This window comes from Diabrotica virgifera, chromosome 2, assembly GCF_917563875.1.
Source record: "Diabrotica virgifera virgifera chromosome 2, PGI_DIABVI_V3a".
Classification (NCBI taxonomy): domain Eukaryota; kingdom Metazoa; phylum Arthropoda; class Insecta; order Coleoptera; family Chrysomelidae; genus Diabrotica; species Diabrotica virgifera.
Window position 1 is genome coordinate 6,815,107 of NC_065444.1, and position 26,378 is coordinate 6,841,484.

General features: G+C 31.2%; 1 protein-coding gene across 2 annotated transcripts in view; it reads left to right on the forward strand.

Annotated features, from left to right (window-relative positions):
• Positions 1-26,378, forward strand: part of LOC114337036 (ethanolaminephosphotransferase 1) — a 63,705-nt gene that overhangs the window by 17,155 nt on the left and 20,172 nt on the right. For both annotated transcript variants that reach the window (XM_050642404.1, XM_050642403.1), the window contains exon 2: positions 20,081-20,149. In XM_050642404.1, the coding sequence (XP_050498361.1) occupies positions 20,081-20,149 (69 nt within the window). The remainder of the gene's footprint in view (positions 1-20,080; positions 20,150-26,378) is intronic.

A 26,378-nucleotide genomic window follows, 5' to 3' on the forward strand; every position in this document is an offset into this window, starting at 1 on the left:
ATGACAAGAGAGTTTTTTTGATTAAAATTACCCAAAACCCCAAAAAATGTTTGCCGGTGCAAAAAATGTAATTGTTGTAGGTAATTTGTTTAAAACAATTGTTTAAAGGGGACATTTTTGAACAGGAATCTGCCAAAAAACGAATCAGAAACATTTTTCATAGGGGAGCCATAGCCACCTCGTAATCTGGACTAATAACATAATTATTGTCAATTGTCAAAGTAAATTTTACTGATAGTCCAGAAAGCCACTGCGCACCCGCTAGGAAAAATATTCTGATTCGGATTTTTTGCACAATCTTACTCAAAAAGGACTCCTTTTAACAAATTTGCATGTTGCCAGGACCAAAAGGTGGTCAAAAATTTTTTAAACGTTTTTTTGTTTTTTCCTAAAATTATTTTTTTTGCGTGGAAAAAAGTTTTTTTTAGGTTTCTTGGATCATTCCAAACAGAAAAGGTCTTTAGTGACTTTTCTCTAAAAATGATAGTTTTTGACATATAAGCGATTAAAAATTGAAAAATTGCGAAATCGGCCATTTTTAACCCTCAAAAACTATGTGAAAAACTGAAAATTTGAATATTGCCAAGGTAGGTAGATATTCTTTAAACATCGATTGATGAAATCCCGAAGAGTTTTTTGCAATACAATATTCAAAACTCCTTCGCTTTTTAATTGCTAATCAAGCGTGCGCGACACTATTTTCCACCGACAGTATGGTGCAAATGAAAGGAATAAATTCGATATTTCGTAAACCGGCGACTTTAAGGAAAAATTCCGAAACAGGTCGATTTTTATTTTTAAGTTATGATATTGTGGCATATATGGTATACTAGTGACGTCATCCGTCTGGGCGTGATGACGTAATCGATGATTTTTTTAAATGAGAATAGGGGTCGTGTGGTAGCTCATTTGAAAGGTTCTTCAATTCTCTATTCAATAATGTAAACATTTACATAATTATTTATACAGGGTGTCCTTCTTCTTCTTTTTTTGTCAAATAATTTAATTTAATAAAATTTTTTAGGACATCCTGTATAAATAATTATGTAAATGTTTATATTACTGAATAGAGAATTTGAAGAACCTTTCAAATGAGCTAGCACACGACCCCTATTCTCATTTAAAAAAATAATCGATTACGTCATCACGTCCAGATGGATGACGTCACTAGTATACCATATATGCCACAATATCATAACTTAAAAATAAAAATCGACCTGTTTCGGGATTTTTCCTTAAAGGTTTACGAAATAACGAATTTATTTCTTTCATTTGCACCATACTGTCGGTGGAAGATAGTGTCGCGCACGCTTGATTAGTAATTAAAAAACAAAGGAGTTTTGAATATTGTATTGCAAAAAACTCTTCGGAATTTCATCAATCGATGTTTAAAGAATATCTACCTACCTTGGCAACATTCAAATTTTCAGTTTTTCACATAGTTTTTGAGGGTTAAAAACGGCCGATTTCGCAATTTTTTAATTTTTAATCGCTTATATGTCAAAAACTATCATTTTTAGAGAAAAGTCACTAAAGACCTTTTCTGTTTGGAATGATCCAAAAAACCTAAAAAAAACTTTTTTCCATGCAAAAAAAAATTATTTTAGGAAAAAAACAAAAAAAAAACGTTTAAAAAATTTTTGACCACCTTTTGGTCCTGGCAACATGCACACTTGTTAAAAGGAGTCCTTTTTAAGTAAGATTGTGCAAAAAATCCGAATCAGAATATTTTTCCTAGCGGATGCGCAATGGCTTTCTGGACTATGAAGTTATTTTGTTTCTTTAATTATGGTAATTGTTTTAATTCAGAACCAATATAATTAATTTATTGACACTAATTCTACTATAATTGTGAAATATGTTTTGTTTCTGACATAAATAGATAAGTCGTTGAGAAAAAGAAACAACGTCATCCTTTGTTTGTAAAACCACTCTGGTCGCTGTTAAGGAGGCCGTGATATTATTGATTCAATTAAACCACGTTTTACGACTATTTCTAGTAGGTATAGGTAGTACATCTTTGTACGAAATATTGTAACGTATTTAGATACAAGAAATCTATGTATGGAAAATGTAATTATTTTAAAATGCCATCGATTAACAAAATATATATTATAATAAAATGAAAAGGAAAAATCTCAGTGGTTGACTGTATACCATACTTTAACAGACTTATGATGAAGTAAAAAGCTTTTTATGTAAGAGCGCCTACCTTTGGATCGAAAGGTCCGAATGGTCGTGAGTTCGAATCTCACCAGGTCGGAGATTTTTCGTTTATTATAAATTAATAAATGAAAATAGTTTCTGTCCTTGTGGGATCGGTACTCACCGGAGGGACCGCAAACGTTCGGATACAATTAGCGTCTCTTTACAAAGACAATGACGTCAACTTTGCAAAGTAACAGTACATTTGTATTTATGCAATGCATAGATACAAATGTACTGATCGAATTTGAAAATATGTAGTTAATAAAATATCTAACAATAGCACGGGCAAAATAGGTAAGCGTGAGCCACGTCCGTTATTCACTAGTAATGTCAACTCGCCTTTACTAGTGAATAACGAACGTGGCTCACGCTTACGCAGTTGGCCCGTGCTACACGACTTAATGTAAACAGATCTTCGTGAAGCACGATTTTCTCACGAATGGTTTACGCCACGCCACGATAGACATTAAACATGTTAAATATTTCAAGCTCTAAAGACAGTCATAGAGAGTTTGTATTTGATTAAGCACGTGCTTTTACCCTCAAAAATAAGCATCTGATTAAAAGGGAGAACGTTATAATATCTAAGATTTGTAGAATTGTACGAAAGTGATCCTGTACTCTGGAATTGATTCTGACGCAAGGTATAAAAAAAATGGCGCACGAAACGCAGCAGTAGAAAGAATTGTTGCTCAGTAATTGTTGTTGTAAATTGAAAATTTTACAGAAAACATGTACTAGAGAAATAATAGCTATTATTTCGCAGGTTGTAATAGTAGCCTCTATAGACCAGGGTAATAAGACAAAAATATACCCTGTTCGTGACACTTCAGCAGCCAGGGTACTGAAGCGTTTTTTCGACAAGTAATACCTATAGGAACAAATTGTAACTATTTCGTGCGTAGGATCTGGCGGCCATTTTTATTTATAAACAATTAACTGTCAAAAAATGGCATTTTCCCCTTTTGTTTTCAAATCAATTGAAAACAATGAAACTTATGATTTCTTTAGTACAAATATCGTTGAGATTATGGAAAAAGCTTTAAAATGACATATTACAAAGTTTGATATACTCATTCATTGTTAATATAATTGAGAAAAAAGGTCCGAATTGCAAAAAAAATTATTTTCGCAATAACTGCTGTAAAAATTAGTGTACAGGTTTGAAATTTTTGTCAAATAAGGGTTCTTTGGTGCTTAATATGTGATAAAAATTTCAAAGCGATTCATTCAATTGTTTAAATTTTATTTGAATTGTTTATCTCAGAGAGCATTTTCTTTGCAATAACATAAGTCAGAAAAAAATGACGTTAGAACCATTCCACAGGTGTCAAATGGAAGAGCATGAGCTATATTTTCAACTTGGTTTAGAGAAAGCGAATAAAAAATGCATTTATTAGTAATAAATAATTATGCAAAAGTATGTAAATCTTCCCTTATAGACTTTTTGAATAACTTTTTCCAAAAAAAAATAACTTTTTTTACCCTGTATTAAGTGCACAACTACCAAGTAATGTTATTTATATCATACTTGATTAAAAATTGTAATAAATATATATAATTTCTTATATAACAAAATAAAAAGTTTATAAGGAAAGATTTACGATACTTTTGCATAATTATTTATTACTAATAAATGCATTTTTTATTCACTTTTTTTAAACCAAGTTGAAAATATAGCTCATGCTCTTTCATTTGACACCTGTGGAATGGTTCTAACTTCATTTTTTTCTGACTTATGTTATTGCAAAAAAAATGCTCTCTGGGATAAACAATTTGAATAAAATTTAAACAATTGAATGAATCGCTTTGAAATTTTTATCACATATTAAGCACCAAAGAACCCTTATATGACAAAAATTTCAAAGCTGTACACTAATTTTTATAATAGATACTGAGAAATAAATTTTTTTCGCAATTCCGACCTTTTTTCTCAATTATATTAACAATAAATGAGTATATCGAACTTTGTAATACGTCATTTTAAAGCTTTTCCATAATCTCAAAGATATTTATACTAAAAAAACCATAAGTTTCACCGTTTTCCATTGATTTGAAAAAATAGGGAAAAATGCCATTTTTGACAGTTAATTGTTTATAAATAAAAATGGCCGCCAGATCCTACGCAGGAAATAGTTACAATTTGCTCTTATAGGTATTATCTGTCGAAAAAACGCTTCAGTACCCTGGCTGCTCTAGTGTCATGGAAAAAACCTTATTACCCTGGACTACTAATACTAATACAAATAATGATGATGCCATGTCCACTAATAACACATAAAACTCTCGTGCCCAGTGTAAACACAATAAAGTTTCTCACGAAACGTACTCCACAGAAGCGTAGATAACGCTTGTTTTTTAGTGTGAACCACGTTCGTTATTCACTAGTAATGTAAACGCCTTTATACTTGTAATTGAATCGGTGAGATCAGAAAGGGCATGAGTCATTTGGTAGACCTTTCTAGAAAATTGAGAAAGACTGCTCCGATCAAGCAAACCTTATTTATTGCAACGACAATATATCTATGGTATATTGTATGGTATATTCTAGTTGCAATAAATAAAGTTTGCTTGATCGGAACAGTTTTTCTCAATTTTCTAGAAAGGTCTACCAAATGACTCATGCCCTTTCTGATCTCACCGACTCAATTGCAAATTAATTTTTTTTTAAATCCATCCAAATCTTCAAAACGTTTTCGATCTGGAAGACAAATTCTGGTTACAACCTAAATTCGAGCCTTCTACAATTTACAAAGCAAACAGATGATAAATGGATAAGACATGGGGAATCTACAATATGCATTCCATGACACGTCAGTTTATCTAGGTAAAAATCCAACGAATTTGATTCTTACATGGACGTATAAATAAAGATCTTTATTTATACGTCCATGGATTCTTAGTACATACTCAATTTGTAAGACGAAGTCGATGTTAAAGGATTCTCTTTAAGGCAACTTACATGTCCCTAAGACAACTTACATGACGATCAACAATATAAGGTATATTGTTATACGATACGGTTCTCCTATCGGGAACGCTAGTAAAACTACAACATCTCGTTCAAAGTCTCAATAATATTATACTGTAACAGTTACGGCTTAAAAATTAATTTAAAAAAAAAGATAAAATAGTAATCGCGAAATCAAAGAACATCAGAGCTAATCTATTGGGCGTATGTCCTGCTACAAGTATCTATAACAAGTATCTAGTTATAGGTGCTTGGATCACAGTCGATACTGATCAAACAAAAGAGATTAAATGCAGAATAGAAATTGCTAGATCAGTCTTTAATAGAATGCGCAAACTCTTTTGCAATCGTGATATCAACATAAAGTTACGAATGCGAATGCTGCGGTGTTATGTCTTTTCCACCCTGTTATAAGGAGTTGAGGCTTGGACACTAAAACGACCTTCTGTTAATACCTTCAATGTTTGTTTTGCATACTCGGGTTGTTGGATAGATTGTTAAATGGTTATGAGAAGAGCCGTTTTTGTTGTTATATGATTGTTTGCAATGTGTTCGCCAGGAGATTTGGAAGACAAATCTGGCAGTTTGATTCTTGTTCATCTTGTTCATTCAGTTTAGCCAGGGTGTACCACGAGGAGGTTAGTCCGTTTTACATAAGAATTTATGTGTTTAAGAGTCTTTAGGAGTTCTCTATCTTTGTTGACCCTTCTTAGTATGCGTGACTAGGAATACAAAATCGTTATCTGCAGTGATAATATCAAATTTAGGAAGTCAAAAAAATATTTTTTTGTTTTGCCCTCGATGATAAGGACACTGCAATTATTATTATTTAAAAACTTCTTTTTGTATAACGGATTTGACTACCTAATGAAGGCATTAAGTCATAATATCTGCTAATTTTAAGATAACAGTTCAAACACGCAAGTTTATAATACACAAATAGTGATTATAGCAATTTCGCTACCATTATATTGACAAAAAGAGTTATCAGGTTTAATTGTTATCTACCTGACGATAACAGGATGTTCACTATAATTAGTTTTATACCACAAAAATGTTATATCAAAATAAATACATTGAAAATCTGATAGACTAATGCAATTATAATAAGTTACTCTGTATTCATACAGATAGAATACATGTAATAAACTAATATTTAGATATTATTTACCAATTTATTTTAAGTTTATCTTATTGTGTTGATGTTTTTTCGATGAATTGAAATTATTTTGACATAATATTCAAAAGTCAAATCAGTAGACAATTACAATGGTTTTGAATCGTAGTCATGGAAACCAATATCGTCGTCATCGTGTCGTTTTGACACCTTGTCAAAGAATTAATTTGTGTATTTTCACTCCTAAAAAATAGATATAGTCGGTTCGCTAAACTCAGACACAACTTTCTAGTGATTTTAGTAAGTAATTTTGCCAACTTGGTAAAATTGGTAAAATAATAATTACTAAATAGTTAATAATTACTAGATAGTTAGTAATTTTGACAATTTTGGCAAAATTGGCCAAACACAAAAAAATTATCTACTAAAATCACTAGCCAGTTGTGTCTGAGTTAGTGTTTTATTTCCGTAGTTAGTTCTTCTACGGCTTCCTGGATTGTTTGCTCTGAATACAAATTGAACAAATAAAAGTATGAGACATCACAGCCCTGCCTGACGCCCCTCTCAATTCTGTATTTCATTTGAAAAGACGTATTTTTTTTAGGACACCCTGTATATATATTTATATAATTTTACTATAGTTTTTTTTTAATTTTCACTCAATGACTGTCAATTAAAATCATCTGATTTTATAATTATAATAATAATCCCATTATTTCAAATATATTAGTCATCGTTGAGGTCATGCATATTAAATTTGAAGATTTTTACATACGGAATTAAAAATAATTCAAAATCACTGATAATCTTCGTGGTGTTGATTTGTCTCGAACGGAATTTACAATAATATTGGATATGTTTATGTAAATTTGTTTTAATAATGTGTAGCACATGGTCTCATCTTGTCAGACAAGAAATTATGCAAAATTACATTTAGAACTACATAGAATTGTTGAAGCAGCATACGACAACGTTAATTTAAATATACTATATAACAAAATGATACAAATAGGTCTGCCAGAATGCTTCTGTCAAAAAATAATAAAATTGTATGACTGTAGAAAAATTTATATATCGGTAAATAATAACACATTTGGTCCAAGACAAGCGATGGGTGGTTTACCTCAAGGAGGAATATTAAGCCCTTTGTTATATTTAATTTACACTTCTGATATAGAAAAAAATTTAAACTCAACAAAAATTTTACAATTTGCAGATGATATAGTTATTTATCAAGAAAACATTAAAATAGAAAATGCAGTCAAATCCATTGAAGAAGGAGACAAATATATTAAAATATGGAGTGAATTACATGGACTAAATATATCTGATTCCAAAACCAAATTATGTATTTTTACAAGAAAACGAAAAGAAATACCCAATCACATCTTAATAAACAATATATCCTATCCTGTACAAAGTTATGTTAAATATTTGGGTATTACTCTGGATAGACAGCTTCTCTGGAAAGAACATATAGACCATATAGTTAAAAAAACAGAAAAAGGAATAAACCTTCTTCGATTCGTATCACACTTACGTTGGGGAGCAGATCCAAATATTTCTTTGTTGTTATTTAAAAATAATATAAGAGCTATATTCGACTACGGATCAATATTATACAGTGACGCATCACAGTGTCATTTAAATAAAATAGACAAAATCATTAATAAATCCCTTAGATTGTGTATAGGAGCCCTAAGAAGTACACCGATAAATAATCTACAAGTTGAATGCTGTGAAATGCCGATGGATATAAGACGAAAAAAACTTGGCATCAACCTTTTAGTTAGATTGTATGAAAAAAAGGCAAGTTTAATTTCCAAAATACATCAACTGTTTTTAGCAGACTTGACAGAAAAATATTGGATAAAAAAGAAAACTCTAAATATGGTAGATTTATATTCAAAAATGACAATATATGATAAACAACTTTATAAATATGACATAAACCCAAATTATAATATTGACTTTAATAGTATGGAACAAGTTCAGGTATACTTTTTAAGGGACTATAGCAAGTTGCCTATATCTTTAAGAAAATTAGTGTTTATCTCCGACAGTTCACAAATGTTCAAAGATTATTGTATGCTATATACAGATGCATCAAAAAATATTGAAGGTGTGGGATGTGCCTATTGGGATAGCAGTAATAAAATTAGTAAAATGTTTAAACTAAATTCTATTATGAGTATATACACAGCTGAATTAATAGCGATAATGGAAGCACTAAAATATTTATCTAATATAAATCATTCAAAGTTTATAATTTTTAGTGACAGTAAAAGTTCTCTTAGTAAAATTAGTGCTATAAATCCTAAATCAAAAGTGAACTACATTGAATTATATATCATAAATAAAATTAAAGAACTTCAGCAACAAGGAAAGTCTGTTAAGTTGGCATGGGTTAAAAGCCACTGTGGAATAACTGGAAATGAAATGGTAGATGAATTGGCTAAAAACGCGGTGACACAAGGAGTATTAACCCATTATCTTTGTACGCCAAAAGATATTGAATCAAATTTATTCAAAGAGATTAAGAAAGAATGGAAAGAAAGGTATATTGATGAAAACGTAAATACAGGAAACCACTACAGATCAATCAGAAACTATATAACGGATAAACCTTGGTTTTCTAAAATGGAGTCGACAAAAGATATGATAAGAACCATATGCAGAATGAGATTTGACCACTGTCTTACTCCATCATATTTATTTAAAATTAATATAGCTGATAGTCCACAATGTATTTGTGGACAGTTGGGCAATCTACAACACAAAATTTTGACCTGTTCTCTTATCTCTAATAAAGTTAATATGTTTTTAAATTCACTGTATTCTTTGACTGATGTCCACCATCCCATTAATTTAAATTATTTATTAACATTAGAAAATAATGAGTTGGTATACCGACTATTGTATAAACATATTTTAGATATTAAGCTTAAATTATAATTGTAAAATATAGAGTAAGTATTTCTTGTAAATTGTTATATGTTAAAAGAAAAAGAAAAGAAAAGAAAAGAAAAAAAAGAAAAGAAATATAAAAAAAATAATAAAATAAAAATAAAAAAAAAATAAAAAAATAATAAAAAAAAAAGAAAGAAAAAATATAAAAAAAGATATATAAAAAAAAAATAGAAAAAAAATATAATAATTAAAAAAATATAAAAAAAATATGTAGATAAAAATGAATGACGAACTTGGACAGTCCATAGTAAAATAGCTTTCGAATGAAGTAGAGGGCTAAAGAAGAATGTTGCAGTTTTTGCTGTGGAACTCTGAGAACATCATTTGGAAAAAAATTAATAAAAATATATATATATAAAAAATTATTAAAAAAAAAATACAAAAATAATTATTTATTAGTAGAATTGTTTATTATATTAGTATTAGTTTTAGGATAAGATACGAAAAAATGACTAAGAAAAAAAAAAATAGTAAAATTGGCGAATGGATTTAGTGTCCGCAGTCATATAAACCCAAACAAACAACAACAACTACATAGAAAAGGAAAACCTACAATTTTGTATTCTACATAATTTTGCGTATCGCTAATATCAATTTATTTGAAAAAATGATTTTTCCGCAAATCGCCAGGAAATTTTGACATTCCTGTCAAAATTTCTTGAAGAAAAAGTCAGGACTTCCTTACTGTAAGGAAATGTCTGATATTTCCGTACAGTTGTTAGTGTTCTACATAAATGATAGAAAACACATTGCTATTAAAACCTTGTAAATTACCTTAATCATTAAATTTTCTTTATCTGGAGCTTCCTGGATAAATTTTTCAATTTCTTCCTTCGTTAAAATCTTAGATTTCTTTGCCCTATAACCTTGAGCTTGCCGTTTCAATAAAGAACGAAGTTTTGAGTATGTAGATATATCTACATTGTGTTTAAGTGCAAGGGTTGACTTCAGCATTGAATAATTGGCCCATAATGTTGAAGATTTCATCTTTAAACAAAGGTCTAGGAAGTATGCCATTACAACATTTTCTGAGAAAGAACTCGTATTTTTACTCATGTGATAATCCATAAAACGTCTGTATGCATTTTCGTACTTTTCTCTTGATTTCTTTGGCAATAATTCTAATGAAGCAGTATTCACTGCCTCAACCAGCTCTGGAGGAGTCCCAGGAATGGAAATTTCATCATCACTTATCATTTTACTTTCGAGAACACCAGCAATTAAATTTATAAGCGTCAAGTTTGACAATTCAACCTCAATACGTTTCCATAGTAACCCAAGTAATTTTATTAGGAATTTCAAAGCACCATTTATTTGGGAATAAAATTATCGCGTTTTTTTTAAATCAATCAATTCGCGGTGTGCAAGTACTTGGAAAGGGAAACGAGAAACGACCGTGCGCGAGTCGCGGAGAAATATTGCATCTATCTTAAATAATTCATATTGTCAATTGAAATTGTCAAATTGACGTATATTTCATACCTTCTGTCATTGACGCAGAAAAATTATATATTGCTCCACAATATTGATATGATATGCAATTATTATATAAAGGTAAATTTAATTAATTGTATTTTGCTTGCAGTACTGCATTTTAATAACTGATTTTATTTACTACATACAATTGTTTACGTTTGCTAAACATAACCTGCATCTTATTTTTTCTTCTTATTATTTTTTTGGACTATGGCCTTGACAATTATCCAGCAACCAGGACTAATATAATTGGCCAATATAATTAAAAGTGCGAATAAAAGTACAGAGCGTAGAAATAGAGGTCGCTTTGCCGAACTTGCACGGTCCCAATATCTGTCGAATTTTAAACGATTTGCGGAAAAATAGTATGTTTACCTCGTAGGAAAAGCCACATTCCTGGACTCTGTGTTGCTAAGTCTCGGCTTGCGCCTCGACTTAGCAATCTTCACAGTCGTCCAGGAATGTTAAGCTTTTCCTACCCGGTAAACAATGTACTATTCTTTTAAATACAAAAATTCTCCTCACTTTTTTCAAGTTTCTTTTTAAAAACTAATCATTTTAAATTAGCCAAACTTCTCTAGAGTCTAGAACACACTATAATATAAGTACATTAATATTTTCACGTTTCTTTTTCGCTGAAAAAATACGAACCAACTTTATTTTTGTACTCTCTTAGAATTGGTGCTATAGAGATGTTCGGTTGGTGGTTTACGGAATCAATTAAATGAAATTAAAATAAGTGTAAGACAACGAACAATAATATATTTATTTATTTTTGGTTAAAAAGGCGTGCTTCTATCTCGTAAGAGGGTTTGTTATTCTTTGCGGACGAAGGTTTGTGTCAGACCACCTGTGGATGAACTAAAAACATTAGTGTTACATTTCTGTGGTTTTTAAAGAAGTTGAAGACTGATTTATTGACATGAGGAGGCTGGCCCTTTATCGTCCCGTAATCTATTATGGAATTTGCGTTTCCCATACATAAACTGAACAGGCCATCAACATCTGGTGTTTTAAAAGCTGAGAAGGCATTTTATCTGAATACTGATACATTTCGTTTCTTAAAATTTAACAGGCACTTTATACATATGGTTTGTGAATTTTAAAATGGGACGTATTATTTCATTTTGAAAAAGTTATTAAAAATTAAAATTAGCAAAATAGTAATTGAAGCGTGTCGCCGCAGAGACTTTTATAAACAATAAAAAAACTCTCATGTGTAATGTTGGATATTTTTACATTGTAGGTCAGTCCGTTGTTTTCTATGTCCTGTATTTAAGCTGATGATGGCTTGTGTAAAGTCGAAACGCGTCCTTTTATGATTTTTAACAATAATAAATAACCTTGTGGTACCTCTTCGAGTTTTTTGTAACTAATAAAAAAACATTTTGTAGCAGAGTTATTCCTAACATGAGCGTGACTCTCAGTTTAGTAACAGAGGCTTTACCGAGGCTGACCTAGGTATTTTATTTATCTACGAATTCTATTTCTGACTCACCAATACTGATGTTCTGGTTGAGTACCAAATTTGTCATTACTTTTGTTTTCGAGATGTTTATTTAAACCTACATTTTCTGTAGCCACAACGAGTTCCTGTACATACACATTCCTACATGCCTACATAGATCCTCAGCTATAATATATCATCAGTGATACGTAAGATGTTTAGATATTCTGTATCTATTTTTATTCCCTTTGTCAGCCAACTAAATTCATACAAGCATGTTACAGCACCGTATTAAAAAGTTCCGGTGACATTGGGTCTCCTTGTTTAACCCCCTCTCTATTTTTATGCAATTACTATGTATGTAATTTGACAGTGGTTATTGCCTGTAGGCATAGGTATATTGTATAATAATTTTGTATACCTATAACCTAGTCTGCATTCTTTAAGCGCCTGTAGTATTTTACTTAGCTCAACTGTGTCAAAGGCTTTGTGAAAATCGATCCATATTAGCACTAGAGGTTTATTCTGTTTTAGGTTTATACTCTACACTACTTTCTCTATTGGGGTTTTTATACTTTGTAGATGGTCATTAGTTCCCTAACTTTTTCGGAATCTTGCCTGTTCTCTTGGTTGATAAGTCTCTAATTTTCATTCCATTCTTTTAACTATAATTCGCGTAAACAACTTATACAGGGTCCATTAACAATTGTCCATATCGTAACTAGAGAAACCTTAGCACTTTATACGAAGATTTAACCCAAAATACTTAAATAAAATAAAATATTCATCTTTACCGAGATACAGTGTTTTATTAAAATATTATAAAATGATTTTAGCCCATTGTTCAAGCACCTTTTAAGGCTATGAGTACATAATTCGCAAATATTTTACGTGTATCCCTACGTTTTCTGTCTTTACACGGCAAATTACGTGTAGTAAAATTCACACTGGTATGGATATGTCAACATTACTAGAATGTCATTCTATTTGAAAATGTCATCATTAATTTAAAGAGATGGCTTTTGAATGTTCTTGGATAACTGTTATTTTTATAATTGCAAAAAATTATTAATTCAGTTAATAAATGTGATAATTTTTTTACTAACTATATATTCAGTGATTGTAATAATTTATTTGTACAACAAAAACTAATACTCAATCGAGAAAAGAGGAAAAGTGTTAAAGTGATTTTTAATAATATATTGTTATGGAACACTTACAATTTTGAACATCTTTAACAACAAAATACTTGGATCACAGAATATATTATCCTGATGTATTCTCTGCTTGGATCTTCCACAAATAATACACAATAAATAACTTTTTATTAAGTTCACGTCTTAAATCAATTATTTATCAAATACACATATCAATAATATTTAATCAATAACTCAAAATATTCCCGATGCAATGTTAAATATTTAAAATTGTCACTGATTGTCAGTGTTTGACTGACAATATATGCTGACAATATTATATTCGGCTGAGTGCGTTGTTAGTCCTGTCGCCAGTAGGGGTACAACGGCCTCCTTAATTCAGATGGACTTACCCAAGTTTTCTTTATGTATTTTGTCCCGTAGAACACGAATTTTTTGGGTAACAGTCGATCCTGATGTCGATAAGATTGTTATAAACAAAGAACTTGAGGAATCACATAACAGCGATTTTTCGCAAAACAAAACATGTTTTTGTATTCTTTCGGTCATTCTAAGCAAACAATTATTTTACAAGTTTTTTGGTAGGATGCATAGTTTTCGGCATAAACGGGGTTGAACTTTCAAAAAATCGAAAAATTGCAATTTTTGAACCCGAATAACTTTTGATTGAAAAATAAAATAGCAATTATGCTTACCGCATTTGAAAGTTCAAGTAAAATTCTATCGGTTTTGATTATTTTCATTGCTAGAAATTAATTTTTTTATTGTTAAACAAAGCTATCAACACATAGTGATTGAATGATGTTTTCAATGCATTTCTAATTTGAAATCGAACGAGTAGGCGCGCATACAGAATTTCTACGTCCACTACGTCCATTAAAACGCATGCATTGGGCCCGGGAAACACTATGTGTTTATACCTTTATTTAACAAATAAAAACTTATTTTTTAGCAATGCAAACAATCAAAACCGATGGAACTTGACTTGATCTTTCAAATGCAGTAATCAGAATTGCTATTTTATTTTTTAATCAAAAGTTATTCCGGTTCAAAAATTGCACTTTTTCGATTTTTTGAAAGTTTAACCGCGTTTATCTCGAAAACTACGCGTCCTACGAAAAAACTTGTAAGATCATTTTTTGCTGAGAATCACCCAAAAAATACAAAAAATATTTTGTTTTGCGAAAAATCGCTGCTATGTAATTCCTCAAGTTCTTTGTTTATAACAATCTTATCGACATCCGGATCAACTGTTACCCAAAAAATATTCGTGTTCTACGGGTCAAAATACATAAAAAAAACTTGGGTAAGTCCATCTGAATTAAGGAGGCCGTTGTACCCCCCCTGGCGACAGGACTATGTAAGACAAAGATAGATTTGGAAAATATTACCACGGCATTATGTTTATTTTTTTCGAATCCTGAAAAAACCAATAAATATTTTTGAGAAATTTAAACCCAGAATGAAAGACTCAATTATAACCGAGGGCCGAAAGTCCCTTAGAATAAATAAAAAGTTTATTTTGAATGAGATATTTGAAATTAAAAATCACACTAAATTTTCTCTTAGTTTTTCACCCCTGTAAATTATTAAAATAAACATTATAGAAGTTCTCAGGGACTTTAGGCCCTCGCTAATAACGTAATCTTTCATTCTGCGTTTAAATTTTTCAAAAATACTTATTAGTTTTCTCAGGATTCGAAAAAAATGAATCCCCATTTGAATAGCATTGCAGCCGAAAATACGTACCGATCCTCTTAATATTTTTTGTTCAAACTTGACACACAGTTTACACATGTTAGGGTACTGTAACTAGTCTTAAAAGATAATTTTCCGCTGTTACCAGAGGCGTTCTGTAGGGATATATACTTCATTTTCGCCCCTTTTTCCGCTTCACAATCTACGCCACTGTCATAATAATCATTTCAGCATGTTTTTTTGATTCCTTGTTACTTTTTACATAAATATCATCCTTTTGTCTCATTGCGATAAAGTAAGTAATTTTCAAGTTATTTGCGTTTAAAGATAATGGATTTCATAAGACTATGTACTTTAAATTACATTCAATAAGATTATTCAAATTCAAAATTCAAATTCTTTATTTTCTTTCTGACAAACATATAGTCCTGTCGCCAGGGGGGGTACAACGGCCTTCTTAATTCAGATGGACTTACCCAAGTTTTTTTTATGTATTTTGACCCGCAGAACACGAATTTTTTGGGTAACAGTTGATCCGGATGTCGATAAGATTGTTATAAACAAAGAAGTTGAGGAATTACATAACAGCGATTTCTCGCAAAACAAAACATTTTTTTGTATTTTTTGGGCCATTCTAACCAAAAAATGTTCCTACAAGTTTTTTCGTACGATGCATAGTTTTCGAGATAAACGCGGTTGAACTTTCAAAAAATGGAAAAATTGCAATTTTTGAACCCGAATAACGTTTGAACAAAAAATAAAATAGCAATCCTGCTTACCGCCTTTAAAAGTTTAAGTCAAATTATATCTGTTTTCAATATTTGCATTGCTAAAAATTTATTTTTTGATTGTTAAAAAAAGCTATAAACACATACTGTTTCCCGTGCCTAATACATGCGTTTTAATGCATGCTACTTACAAATAGCCCCGCTTGCACTTTTATCTCCTCTACGTACTCGTTCGATTTTAAATGAGAAATCATTGAAACATCACTCAAGCACTAGGTGTTTATAGCTTTGTTTTAACAATAAAATAATATATTTTTGGCCATACAAATAATTAAAACCGATATAATTTGACTTGAACTTTCAAATGCGGTAAGCAGAATTGCTATTTTATTTTTTAATCAAAAGTTTTTCGGGTTCAAAAATTCCAATTTTTCGATTTTTTGAAAGTTCAACCGAGTTTATCTCGAAAACTATGCATCCTACGAAAAAATTTGAAGGAACATTTTTTGGTTAAAATGGCCCAAAAAATATAAAAAAATGTTTTGTTTTGCGAGAAATCGCTGTTATGTGATTCCTCAACTTCTTGGTTTATAACAATCTTATCGACATCCGGATCAACTGTTACCCAAAAAATTCGTGTTCTACAGGTCAAAATACATAAAAAAAACTTGGCTAAGTCCATCTGAATACAGGAGGCCGTTGTACCCCCCCTGGCGACAGGACTAATAGTTTGTATAGAATTACTCATTATGTCTGTGTTTAAAATACATAATCTTATTGAATCCATTACATTAAAACGCAAATAACTTAAAAACTACTTTACTCTATCGCATTGAGTCAAAGGATGATATTTACGTAAAAAGTAACGAAGAATCAAAAAAACATGTTGAAATGATTATTACGGCAGTGGCGTAGATTGTAAAGGGGGGAGAAGGGCGAAAATTAAGTATATATCCCTACAGCACGCCTCTGGTAACAGCGGAAAACTATTTTAACGTTTTCAAGTAATATATTTCCTCAAATTTTTAGCGCTTCTGACACTATTCCATCTTCGCCTAGGGTTTGATTATTTTTCATTTTCTTCAGATCCTTTTTGATTATATTGGGTATATCCCGATATAACAAAATCTTAATACAACCGTTAATTTATATAAAATAGGAGTTAAAGTCCTATAAAAATAACATCGCAGTTTATACGTTTTAATTTTCTTTAAAATTCCATTCACTTTGTGTAGTCTTATAGTATTTCTAAATAGCGTTCGATAAGATAGCGAGGCCAAGGATCCAGCAACTATTTCGATAACAACTATCAAGTGTTTGCAGACTAGTTAATTTCGAGATTATTTTTATAAATTTACATTTTCCGGATATTGCTCTGGTTTCGATCGGTTTATTTCTCTGTTAATTAGCTACAATTGTATAAATATAGATAATCTTGTGCTTCACCTCTTGTTCCTGTTGTGTATGCTTATCTTAGATTGAGTTTTTTATTTGACCTCTAGTACTCGAGCGTCTGTTGTTGAATGGGGACATCTATACTAAATTTACAATCAAGATGCAGTAGAAATAAACAAACCAAGACACGTTAAATACTACTAGGAGCACTCCCGAATCATAAGTTTATACATTGTAAATTATGATTCGGAAGTGTTCCTAGAGGCATTTACCGTGTCTTGGTTTGTTTATTTCTACTATCTTGGTTGTAAATTTAGTATTCGCGGTGTGCAAGTACTTGGAGGGTATACGAGAAACGATCGTGCGCGAATAGTGGAGAAATCTTGCAACTTTCTTAAATAATTCATATTGTCAATTAAAATTGTCAACTTGACGTATATTTCATACCTACTGTCATTAAAGAAGAAAAATTATATGTTGCTCCACAATATTGATATGATATGCAATTATTATATAGAAGTAAATTTCATTAATTGTATTTTGCTTGCAGTAGGTACTGCATTTTAATAACTAATTTTATTTACTACATACAATAATTGTTTACCTTTTAATAACATAACCTCATTTTACTTTTTCTTTTTATACTTTTTTGGGCTATGGCCTTGACAATTATCCAGCAACCAGGACTAATATAATTGGCCAATATAATTAAAAGTGCTCAAAATATTGCTGAGATATGAAACCAGGTGTCGCTTTTTCCGAACTTGCACGGTCCCAATAACACTAATAATTAGTATACTTTACCAATAATATTGATTCGTTGTTGCAGTTCTTTGAGATTATTTTCGATATCATTCTTACTATCGTCATATCTTTTTTGTAGTAAGTTAAATTGACCGCTTGTTTCAATTCCTGGCCATTCTCTTGAATCATGGCCGATGGTTTTTTTCCTCTACACTATAGTTCCTTCGATACTATCGAAAACCTTGGCTGTTGCGAAAAATTGGAGGAGCTAACCAACTGGAATCTATAGAATATAAAATGTCTCCTATGTTTCCTAACAAGATTGCCTCCCATATAGTAGCTCTATCTAGAGCTCCACGAGACCGAACACATACATACTACAAGGGTGAAAAAAGATAAAAATAATTTATTCATTCATTGTGTATATACACAATTCATCATCCCATCCTCCACAACATAAATTAGCAGCCTACCATACATACATAGATGACAGAAATTCTCATGTCCAAAAATAACTTCGAGATAGAACTGAACATATATATATATCCGGGGTGTCATATCGGCTGACGCCGCATCCCCACACCTAACCGCCATCTATTTCTATCCTGGGCATCTTCCTCTTCCAAATCTCGGTGTTCCATGGCCTTCCTTATCGTGTCATTCCAGGATAGTCTTGGTCTTCCCCTTTTCTTCCTACCTGGGGGTTTCCATTTCAGGAGTTTCTTTGGCCATCGTTGGTCGTCCATTCTAAGTAAGTGACCGAACCATTTTAGGCTTCTTCTCTCGAGCCTGTCTACCGCTGTATCGTGTGCCTGCATCCTTCTCTAGAACTGAACATAATTAAGCAAATAGCAGTAAACAATGGCTACAACGAATAAACAATTAACATAATTTTAAACCAAAAATTCCATAAGAAAGCCCTGAAATTAGTCTATCCACCACCACATAAAGAACCCAGTACCTTCTACTCTATCACATATATAGGCAAGATATCAACAAAAATAGCCAACTACATAAAAAAGAAAGGAATAACACCAGCTTTCAGAACTACTAACAACTTAAGCAAATACATTAAGAATATAGCGATACGCTTTAATTACTATTTTTGCTAATTTTAATTTTAATAATTTTTCTCAAAACGAAATAATATGGGTCATATAAAAGTCACAGTTAATACAAACCAGATGCTAAGAAAGACACGGTTTTACGAAACGAAATGCATCCCTAACCATATTGTTTTTGGTGTGTTCAGTTTAACAAAATGAATTCCCCATAAATTAATTACCATATCAGACCATATGTGTCAACAACTCACAAAGGACATGCATTCGAGACGTTTCTTAAAACTGCAGAAGTGTTTCTGTTTTTAAACGCCAGATCTAAATAATTTATTGCCCTCTCCGGGCCATATTGTAGAAAGGCATACATCGATATAATAGTGTTGTGGTTTTAGCCAGTCTCTTCACAGCATGCGAACCATGCAGACACGCCCGCACTCTCGCTAACAATCAACCCTCTTCCGAGATATGAGCAAACACCTTTTTTTGTTACCAAAATAAATAAATATTTTACTGTTCGTTTGTTACACTTATTTTTATTATTTCAAATAATTGTTTCCGTCAACACACACCAACGGAACATTATAAGAACAATAAGAGCCGAAAGAGAAAGCAATTTCAGAGTGGTCTTTACAAACTGACATGTGTTGACTGTCCAAAAACTTACATCGGTCAAACTGGCAGAACCTTTGGCAAACGGATGGCAGAACACAAAAGGGCTTTCAACAATAGAAAAACAGATTCTACATACGCACTTCACCTTCTAGAGCATAATCAATCATTCTTTAAATGAACAGTTTAAAAATTTTCATATTCAAAATAAAGACCCTAAGTTATCTTTATTAGAATCTATGGAAATTAATAAATTGAAAAATACAGATATAATTCTGAATGACCAACTTGAGGCAAACAGCTCCCCACTCCTCAACCTCTTCAGTTGAAGACTTAAAAAGGCAAACACATTGTAAACTATATCACTTGAGAAAGGCACTCTGCCGAAATAGCTGTAGTGATTTGTAGTAATTTGTAATAAATTCTGTGGAAGTATTGAAAACAAAAGTTATCAGTGTTTTATTGGTAAATTAATTAACCTTATGTATTTTTTTTTCAGTATAACTGCATAGACTCTGGCATATTGAGTATATATGTTATGCACCCCTTCTGGAACTGGGTAGTAAAAGTAAGTACACTTAAAGCTTTTGAGATTAAGTAACTCAAAATTTACCTAACTTAACTTTAAAATCGTGACTGAACCTCTATTGAAATTCGATAGTCAATTTGTCGAAGCCTTTATCGGCTTCGGTTCTACATCGGTAGTACTGTAGCCAATGGGCTTGTTGTATAACTGAACAGATTTAACTGAAACCCTCAAGGTCACTTGCACCGCATTAACGAACATCTGTCGTGTCTTCTCTTCACGGTTGCAGTTAAATGGGTTTTACTCTACATCTTCCATTGCCTATTACATATCTCGTGCTTAGGCGGCAGATCTTCTGTAATAATAAGGTATCCGTCAACAAACAATATACTTCGTATCCCCGGGCCATTACTGTAGTGATGTTGAAAAAGTAACTATTCGTTACAAAACACGCTTTACTTACGAATACCAAAAGTAACGATTACTATACAGAGAGGCAAATCGTTACTTTGATTACTCTGATTACTTCGTACCAATCGTATCAGAGCGAGTACCTATTTGAGTATTGTATCACTCAACAAAAAAACTTTACTGGTTGCGTGTAAATTATTAAAAAAATATAAAAACATATTTTTCAGTAGATTTGCAACAATTAAATTTTGTCCTCAAAAAATAATTACTAGAATCTTATTTAAAATCATTACAATAATTGGATCAAAAATATGAGCAATGTCAGTTTCCTGTAGCAGAACGAAATCAAACAACTTGACATCGATTGAATTTTTATTTGGTTTAAAAATACATGGGTTATTTTTATCTTACAAGCGAGTAGGTACAAAGCAATGACTGACATTTTCTTTTGTATATAAAAGGTTGTAGTACAGGATGATCTTGTAAACAAATACATTTTGTACTTTTTCTCTAAAATAGGGTGATACAAAAACCATTTCAAAGTAAACCAAAGTTAATCAAAATATAAATGAAAAACAGTATTTGAAAATGAATGGCGAGAAAACAGGGGGGGTTACAAAGATCATAAAAATTATCTCTCTCTCCCTCTCTCTGTTTCTGTCTCTCTCTCTGTCTCTCTACTGCCTTCCCTCCTTATGGAGTACTGGCCGCTCGCGCTCGTGCGTTTGTTAGCTATGTGTTAAAAATGGCGCATCCTCTTCTATTTTATTCCTTTGAAATTTGTTCTACAAGTCTTTTCCATTCCTCTGTATTCCCTGCTCTCTGTTTAACTTCTCTCCACCTCAGGCCTATTCCTTCATGATATCTTGTTACGGTTCATCTCCGATTATTATCCGATCTTCCTGTTCTTCTTCTTTTTCCATCTGGTTGCTATTGTGGGAGAGAGTGCCTATCTGATTATATTATTTTGGTCTTTCCTTAGTGTATGTCCAATCCATTTCATTCTTTTAATCGTGACTGTTATTTTCTCTTGTTTTGTCCTCATATTTTTAGGATTTTTCTCAACGATTTATTAATAAAGGCTTATAGTTTTTTGGTCATTGTTTCTTACTGTCGCCAAGATTCTGCGCCATACAATAAAATATACTCTGTTGTTAAATATTTTGATTTTGGTTAATTCTGACATATCGCGTGTGTTCCAGATTTTCTTTAAGGTTGTGCCTTTACTATTCTTTTTTCTATATCTGATCTACTACCGCCTTTTTTTTCATGATTGTCATCTACTTCTTCTATTTGTCTTCCATTTATTTTAATTTTAAAATACTATCAGCAATCTCGTTACCAGAAATGCCTTTATGTTCTGACACCCATAACAAAGCTACTTTATTGTGTTTGCCAGTTGCTCATTGTACTATTTGCAATTCCAAACTGTTACGGATATCAAATAGTAGGCTTTAAGCGTTTTTAATATAACTTGGTTATCAAAAACAATAAATATTTTGGTTGAATTAAGATAAATAACAAATCAAATTTAAAGTATTTTTGTAGGTCATCGAACCAATAAGCATGTGAGATGTTCAAATTTCACGGTAAAGGTTGACTATTATTAATTTACTACTTAGAATCATTCGATGCAAATGAACAATACATGTATGTAAAAGGTCAAATCTACGATGAATTTAATTGTCCTCAAATTATAACAATAAACGTATAGAACTAATTATATCATTTACATAACTACTATTTACTGACGTCAAAAATCAGATAATCTAAATACTATCGCAAAATATAATATCGAAACGTATAAAAAACTGTATAATGTTACTCCAGCCAAATTCTATTTTTTATTTGTTTGCTACTATAGTCCGTCCCACCTTGACTTTACAATATAGGGAACATAATAGGCAATGAAGTCCTTATGAGAGTTTTTAGCGCGGTGATGCCTATTTTATCAAAAAGAATTTGTATTCGAACATTAGAGATTAAATTAAAAGTGTTTTAGAAAGGCAATCTACAATTTTAGGATTCATATGCGTAATAACTATAGTACATAATATATCAAATAAACTTAAACGCATACGAATTCTAAAATTGTAGATTGTTTTTCTAAAACAGTTTTAATTTAATCTTTCTAATGTTCGATTACAAATTCTTTTTGATAAAATTGGCATCACCGCGCTAAAAACTCTCATAAGGACTGCACTGCCTATGTTCCCTATACTGTAAAATCAAGGTGGGATGGACTATAGCTTCTATCGTCTTTAGATTATTTCTAGAGTATAAAGAATTAATTGAACATTGTTAAATGACCATTTAAAATTTTTAAATAATTAAATGCAATTCGTTCTTCTTCTTTAAGTGCCATCTATTTTGACCTTGGCTCTGAACAGTTGCCTTGAACTGCAACCAAACCACTCGTATCAGGTTCTTCAACCAGAAAACGCATCTCCTTCCTACGTTTCTCCTACCCTCTATTTTTCCTTGAATGCCCACATTTCAAACGCGTTAAGTCGATTTATTGCATTTCGATTTAATGTCCATGATTCTGCTCTATAGTAAAGTACACTGTGTACATAAAATTTAATTAGTCTTAGTCTGAGGGCCAATATCAAATCTTTGCCGCATAAAATATTTTTCATTTTCACGAAGTTGGCACGTGCTTGTTCAATTCTCATTCTTATTTCTGCAGTATAATCGATTTTTTTTGTGATTACCAAGTAAGTATTTTTTATACTCTCTGAATCTGCTGGCCGCCTACCGTTAATATATTATACAGGGTGTCCCCGAAAATAGTGCGCTCCTTAAGATACTAGTTTACTAGTACACTTTAGAAAACCAAAAATAATCATTTTCTTCAAGAATTTTTTTCTCAGAATCTTTATTAAAAATGAACATAAAACTTTTTTCATATTAATATCTAACGCTTAGAGAGTACAAAAAATATATCTTTTTTCATTTATGCACGTACACCAATATTGTAGAAAGCGCAAAAGTCGATAGCTCGAAAAATGATGGCGGACAGTTAATCTCAGGATTGGGATATATGAAACAAAAAAATCATACTGCATTTGAAAAAGGAAGGTTTCTTACGTGACAATTTACCACAATCTGACCAAAAAAAAAATAAATATTTTTTATTAACTATGAAAAACTGAAGAAAAACGGGCGATTTTTTCAAAAAAAAAAAATTAAAATTTTTGTAAAATCTTTTTTTGCGGAATTTTTTTCCTTTTTCAAATGCCGTACGATTTTTTTGTTTCAGAGATCCCAATCCTATACGCGCAGCTTACGTCTATTGCTATGCTGGGCGTGCTGTACCTATGACCAAGAAGTTTCTCAAATGATAAGGAAGTTACATACATGATGCAGAATGTATATTGAAACGGACTTACAGAGGAAAACCAGTAATTAAACAATGTATCATAAAAAGGCTGTAAATATTTCACTCGAGATAAATGCGTTAAATCTGTATAATCGTATTGTGAATTTTTAAATAAATTTTGTAAAAATTTAGAAATTACTAGTTAGTCCGAGTAATGAAGCTTAAAATATTAAAAAAACCTCGCAATTTTTACAGAATGGATAGATTTGCTTGAAAATTTGGGAATAAGTAGTGGATAGTCCAAGGATCAAAATCTATATGATGCCGAAAGGCGCTTTTCCCATGGGAGTGGTTGTCACTCCATCTCAGGGGTGGAAATTTTTTATTATATTTTAACCCCAAAAGTTGATAAAAACATTCATTCTAAGCAAAAAACGTTCAATACATTTTTTTGATAAAATTAATAGTTTTCGATTTATTCGCTATCGAAAATGTTACGTTTTATATCGAAAAAATCAATGTTTTTAATCAGTTTTCTGCTAATAACTCAAAAAGTTTTCGTTTTATCAAAACAACTGTGCTTAACAAAAATGTACCTTTTGAAAAAATAAACAAAACCGTTTTTTCTAATTTTCTTTAAGACCAATAGTAGTCGAGCTATACTTTAATATATTGTAGCTCTTCGTCAAATGCTAAATATTGTAGTTTCAAACTCAAAAGACCGGAAAAATATGCATTTTTCGAGGATTGAACTTGTTCAAACTAATTTAAAGTATTTAAAAATATCTATCTCCAGAAATAATAAAAAAGTCTAGCTCAAAAATTAAGTGACATAATAAAAATAATGCCAGTCCCTATTTTTTTCACCGAAAAAGTAAAAAAGTTTCATTCTTCTTTATTTATGTATTATTAACAGGTTCTAGAAGTTTGACCGGCTTAGAATGATTAGTTTTTAACGACTGTTGTAAACGTTGTGTTTAATGTTGTTACTTGTATTTAAAGTTACATCATTAAAAAGTATAAGTCTGTTAACCAGATAATAATACAGTAAAACCTCGATATAACGGACAAAAAATTCGATCAAATGTAAAAAAATTAAAAACGTCCTGTTAATATTATACATATTTAACCCTCCCTTACCAAGATACACTGCATAACAACGGGGTCCCCGCGGACCCTAAACGCTGTAATTTACAAAGAATTTCAATAAACTTTTTATTATAGCATATTGAGCACACATTTCTAAATAGTCTGATTTATTTTAAAAGTATTTTTATATAACGGACTTTCGACTTTAACGGACTCCCCCTCCCCCCAATTAGTCCGTTATATCGAGGTTTTACCTTTTATCTGTCATTCGACAAGCATCTCGAGTATACGTGTAAAAAACCCGCAAAAAAATTGTATTTCTTTACAAGAATTTCTAAGAATTTGTCACTTCAGTCAAGGATCACTGTATATAAACCGATAATCCAACCTCATTTTAATTTTTGTGCATCCATCTTATATCTTTCAAATCTTAACCAACTAGCCAAATTACAAAAATTACAGAATCGTGTTACAAATGGAGTTAAAAGCGAATAAGGAATTTTTGTAGTTTGGTGAAAAATGCCATTTTCTGCAGGATAGAAAGGTTAGCATTAGAGATCGAAAAGATGTTTAAATATGAAATTGTGGCTTCTTTAATTCCCAAGAAGCTGGTTTGCAAAATTTTTTTCTAGGGCAAAAATTGAGTGAGCTATTGACAATTAAAACTTGTAATAACATGCAAAAACCACCTTTACCAACCCTTTCAAAGTCACCTCTTTTTGCGACTGAGGATTTTAAAAGAATTTAATATTAACAGCCTTATAGATCTTGTAAAACCCTACAAAATTCTTTTTTACCAAACTTTCTAAGATAAAAAATAAAAAAGTTGGTTAAAAAATAAATTAATATATTTTTTTTTGAAAAAAATAGGAGAAATCCAATTGGAAGCATAATAATGTAAGTTAGCGGTGTTTTTAGTCATTAGCCTTATTCATGCTTCTTTATTTATGTATTATTAATATATTCTATAAGTTTGACTGACTTAGAATGATAAGCTTTTAAAAAACTGGAGTTAAAAGCGCATAACGAATTTTTGTAGTTTGGTAAAAAATGCTATTTTCTTCAGAATAGAAAGATTAGCATCAGAGATACGAAAAAATGTTTAAATATGAAATTGTAGGTAATTTAATTCCCAAGAACGTGGTTTGAAAAATTTTTTTCTACGGGAAAAATTGAGTGAATAGTAAATGAGTATATTATGTACCGGGTGTCCCAATAAGAATGGCTCTCGGCCATATCTCAGGAACCGTTTATAGTAGAGCTTTGAAATAAAAAATTTTATAACAAAAGTTGCCTCAGGAAAAGCCTGGAAATTATTTTCATAATTGTGGGACCACCGCTAGAGGGCGTAATTGAATATCAAATATTAAAAACTCTAGATTTTACAAAATTTTCCTAATGAAGGGGCACTGGAAATCCGATCGTCGTATTCTTCATAAAATTCTACGC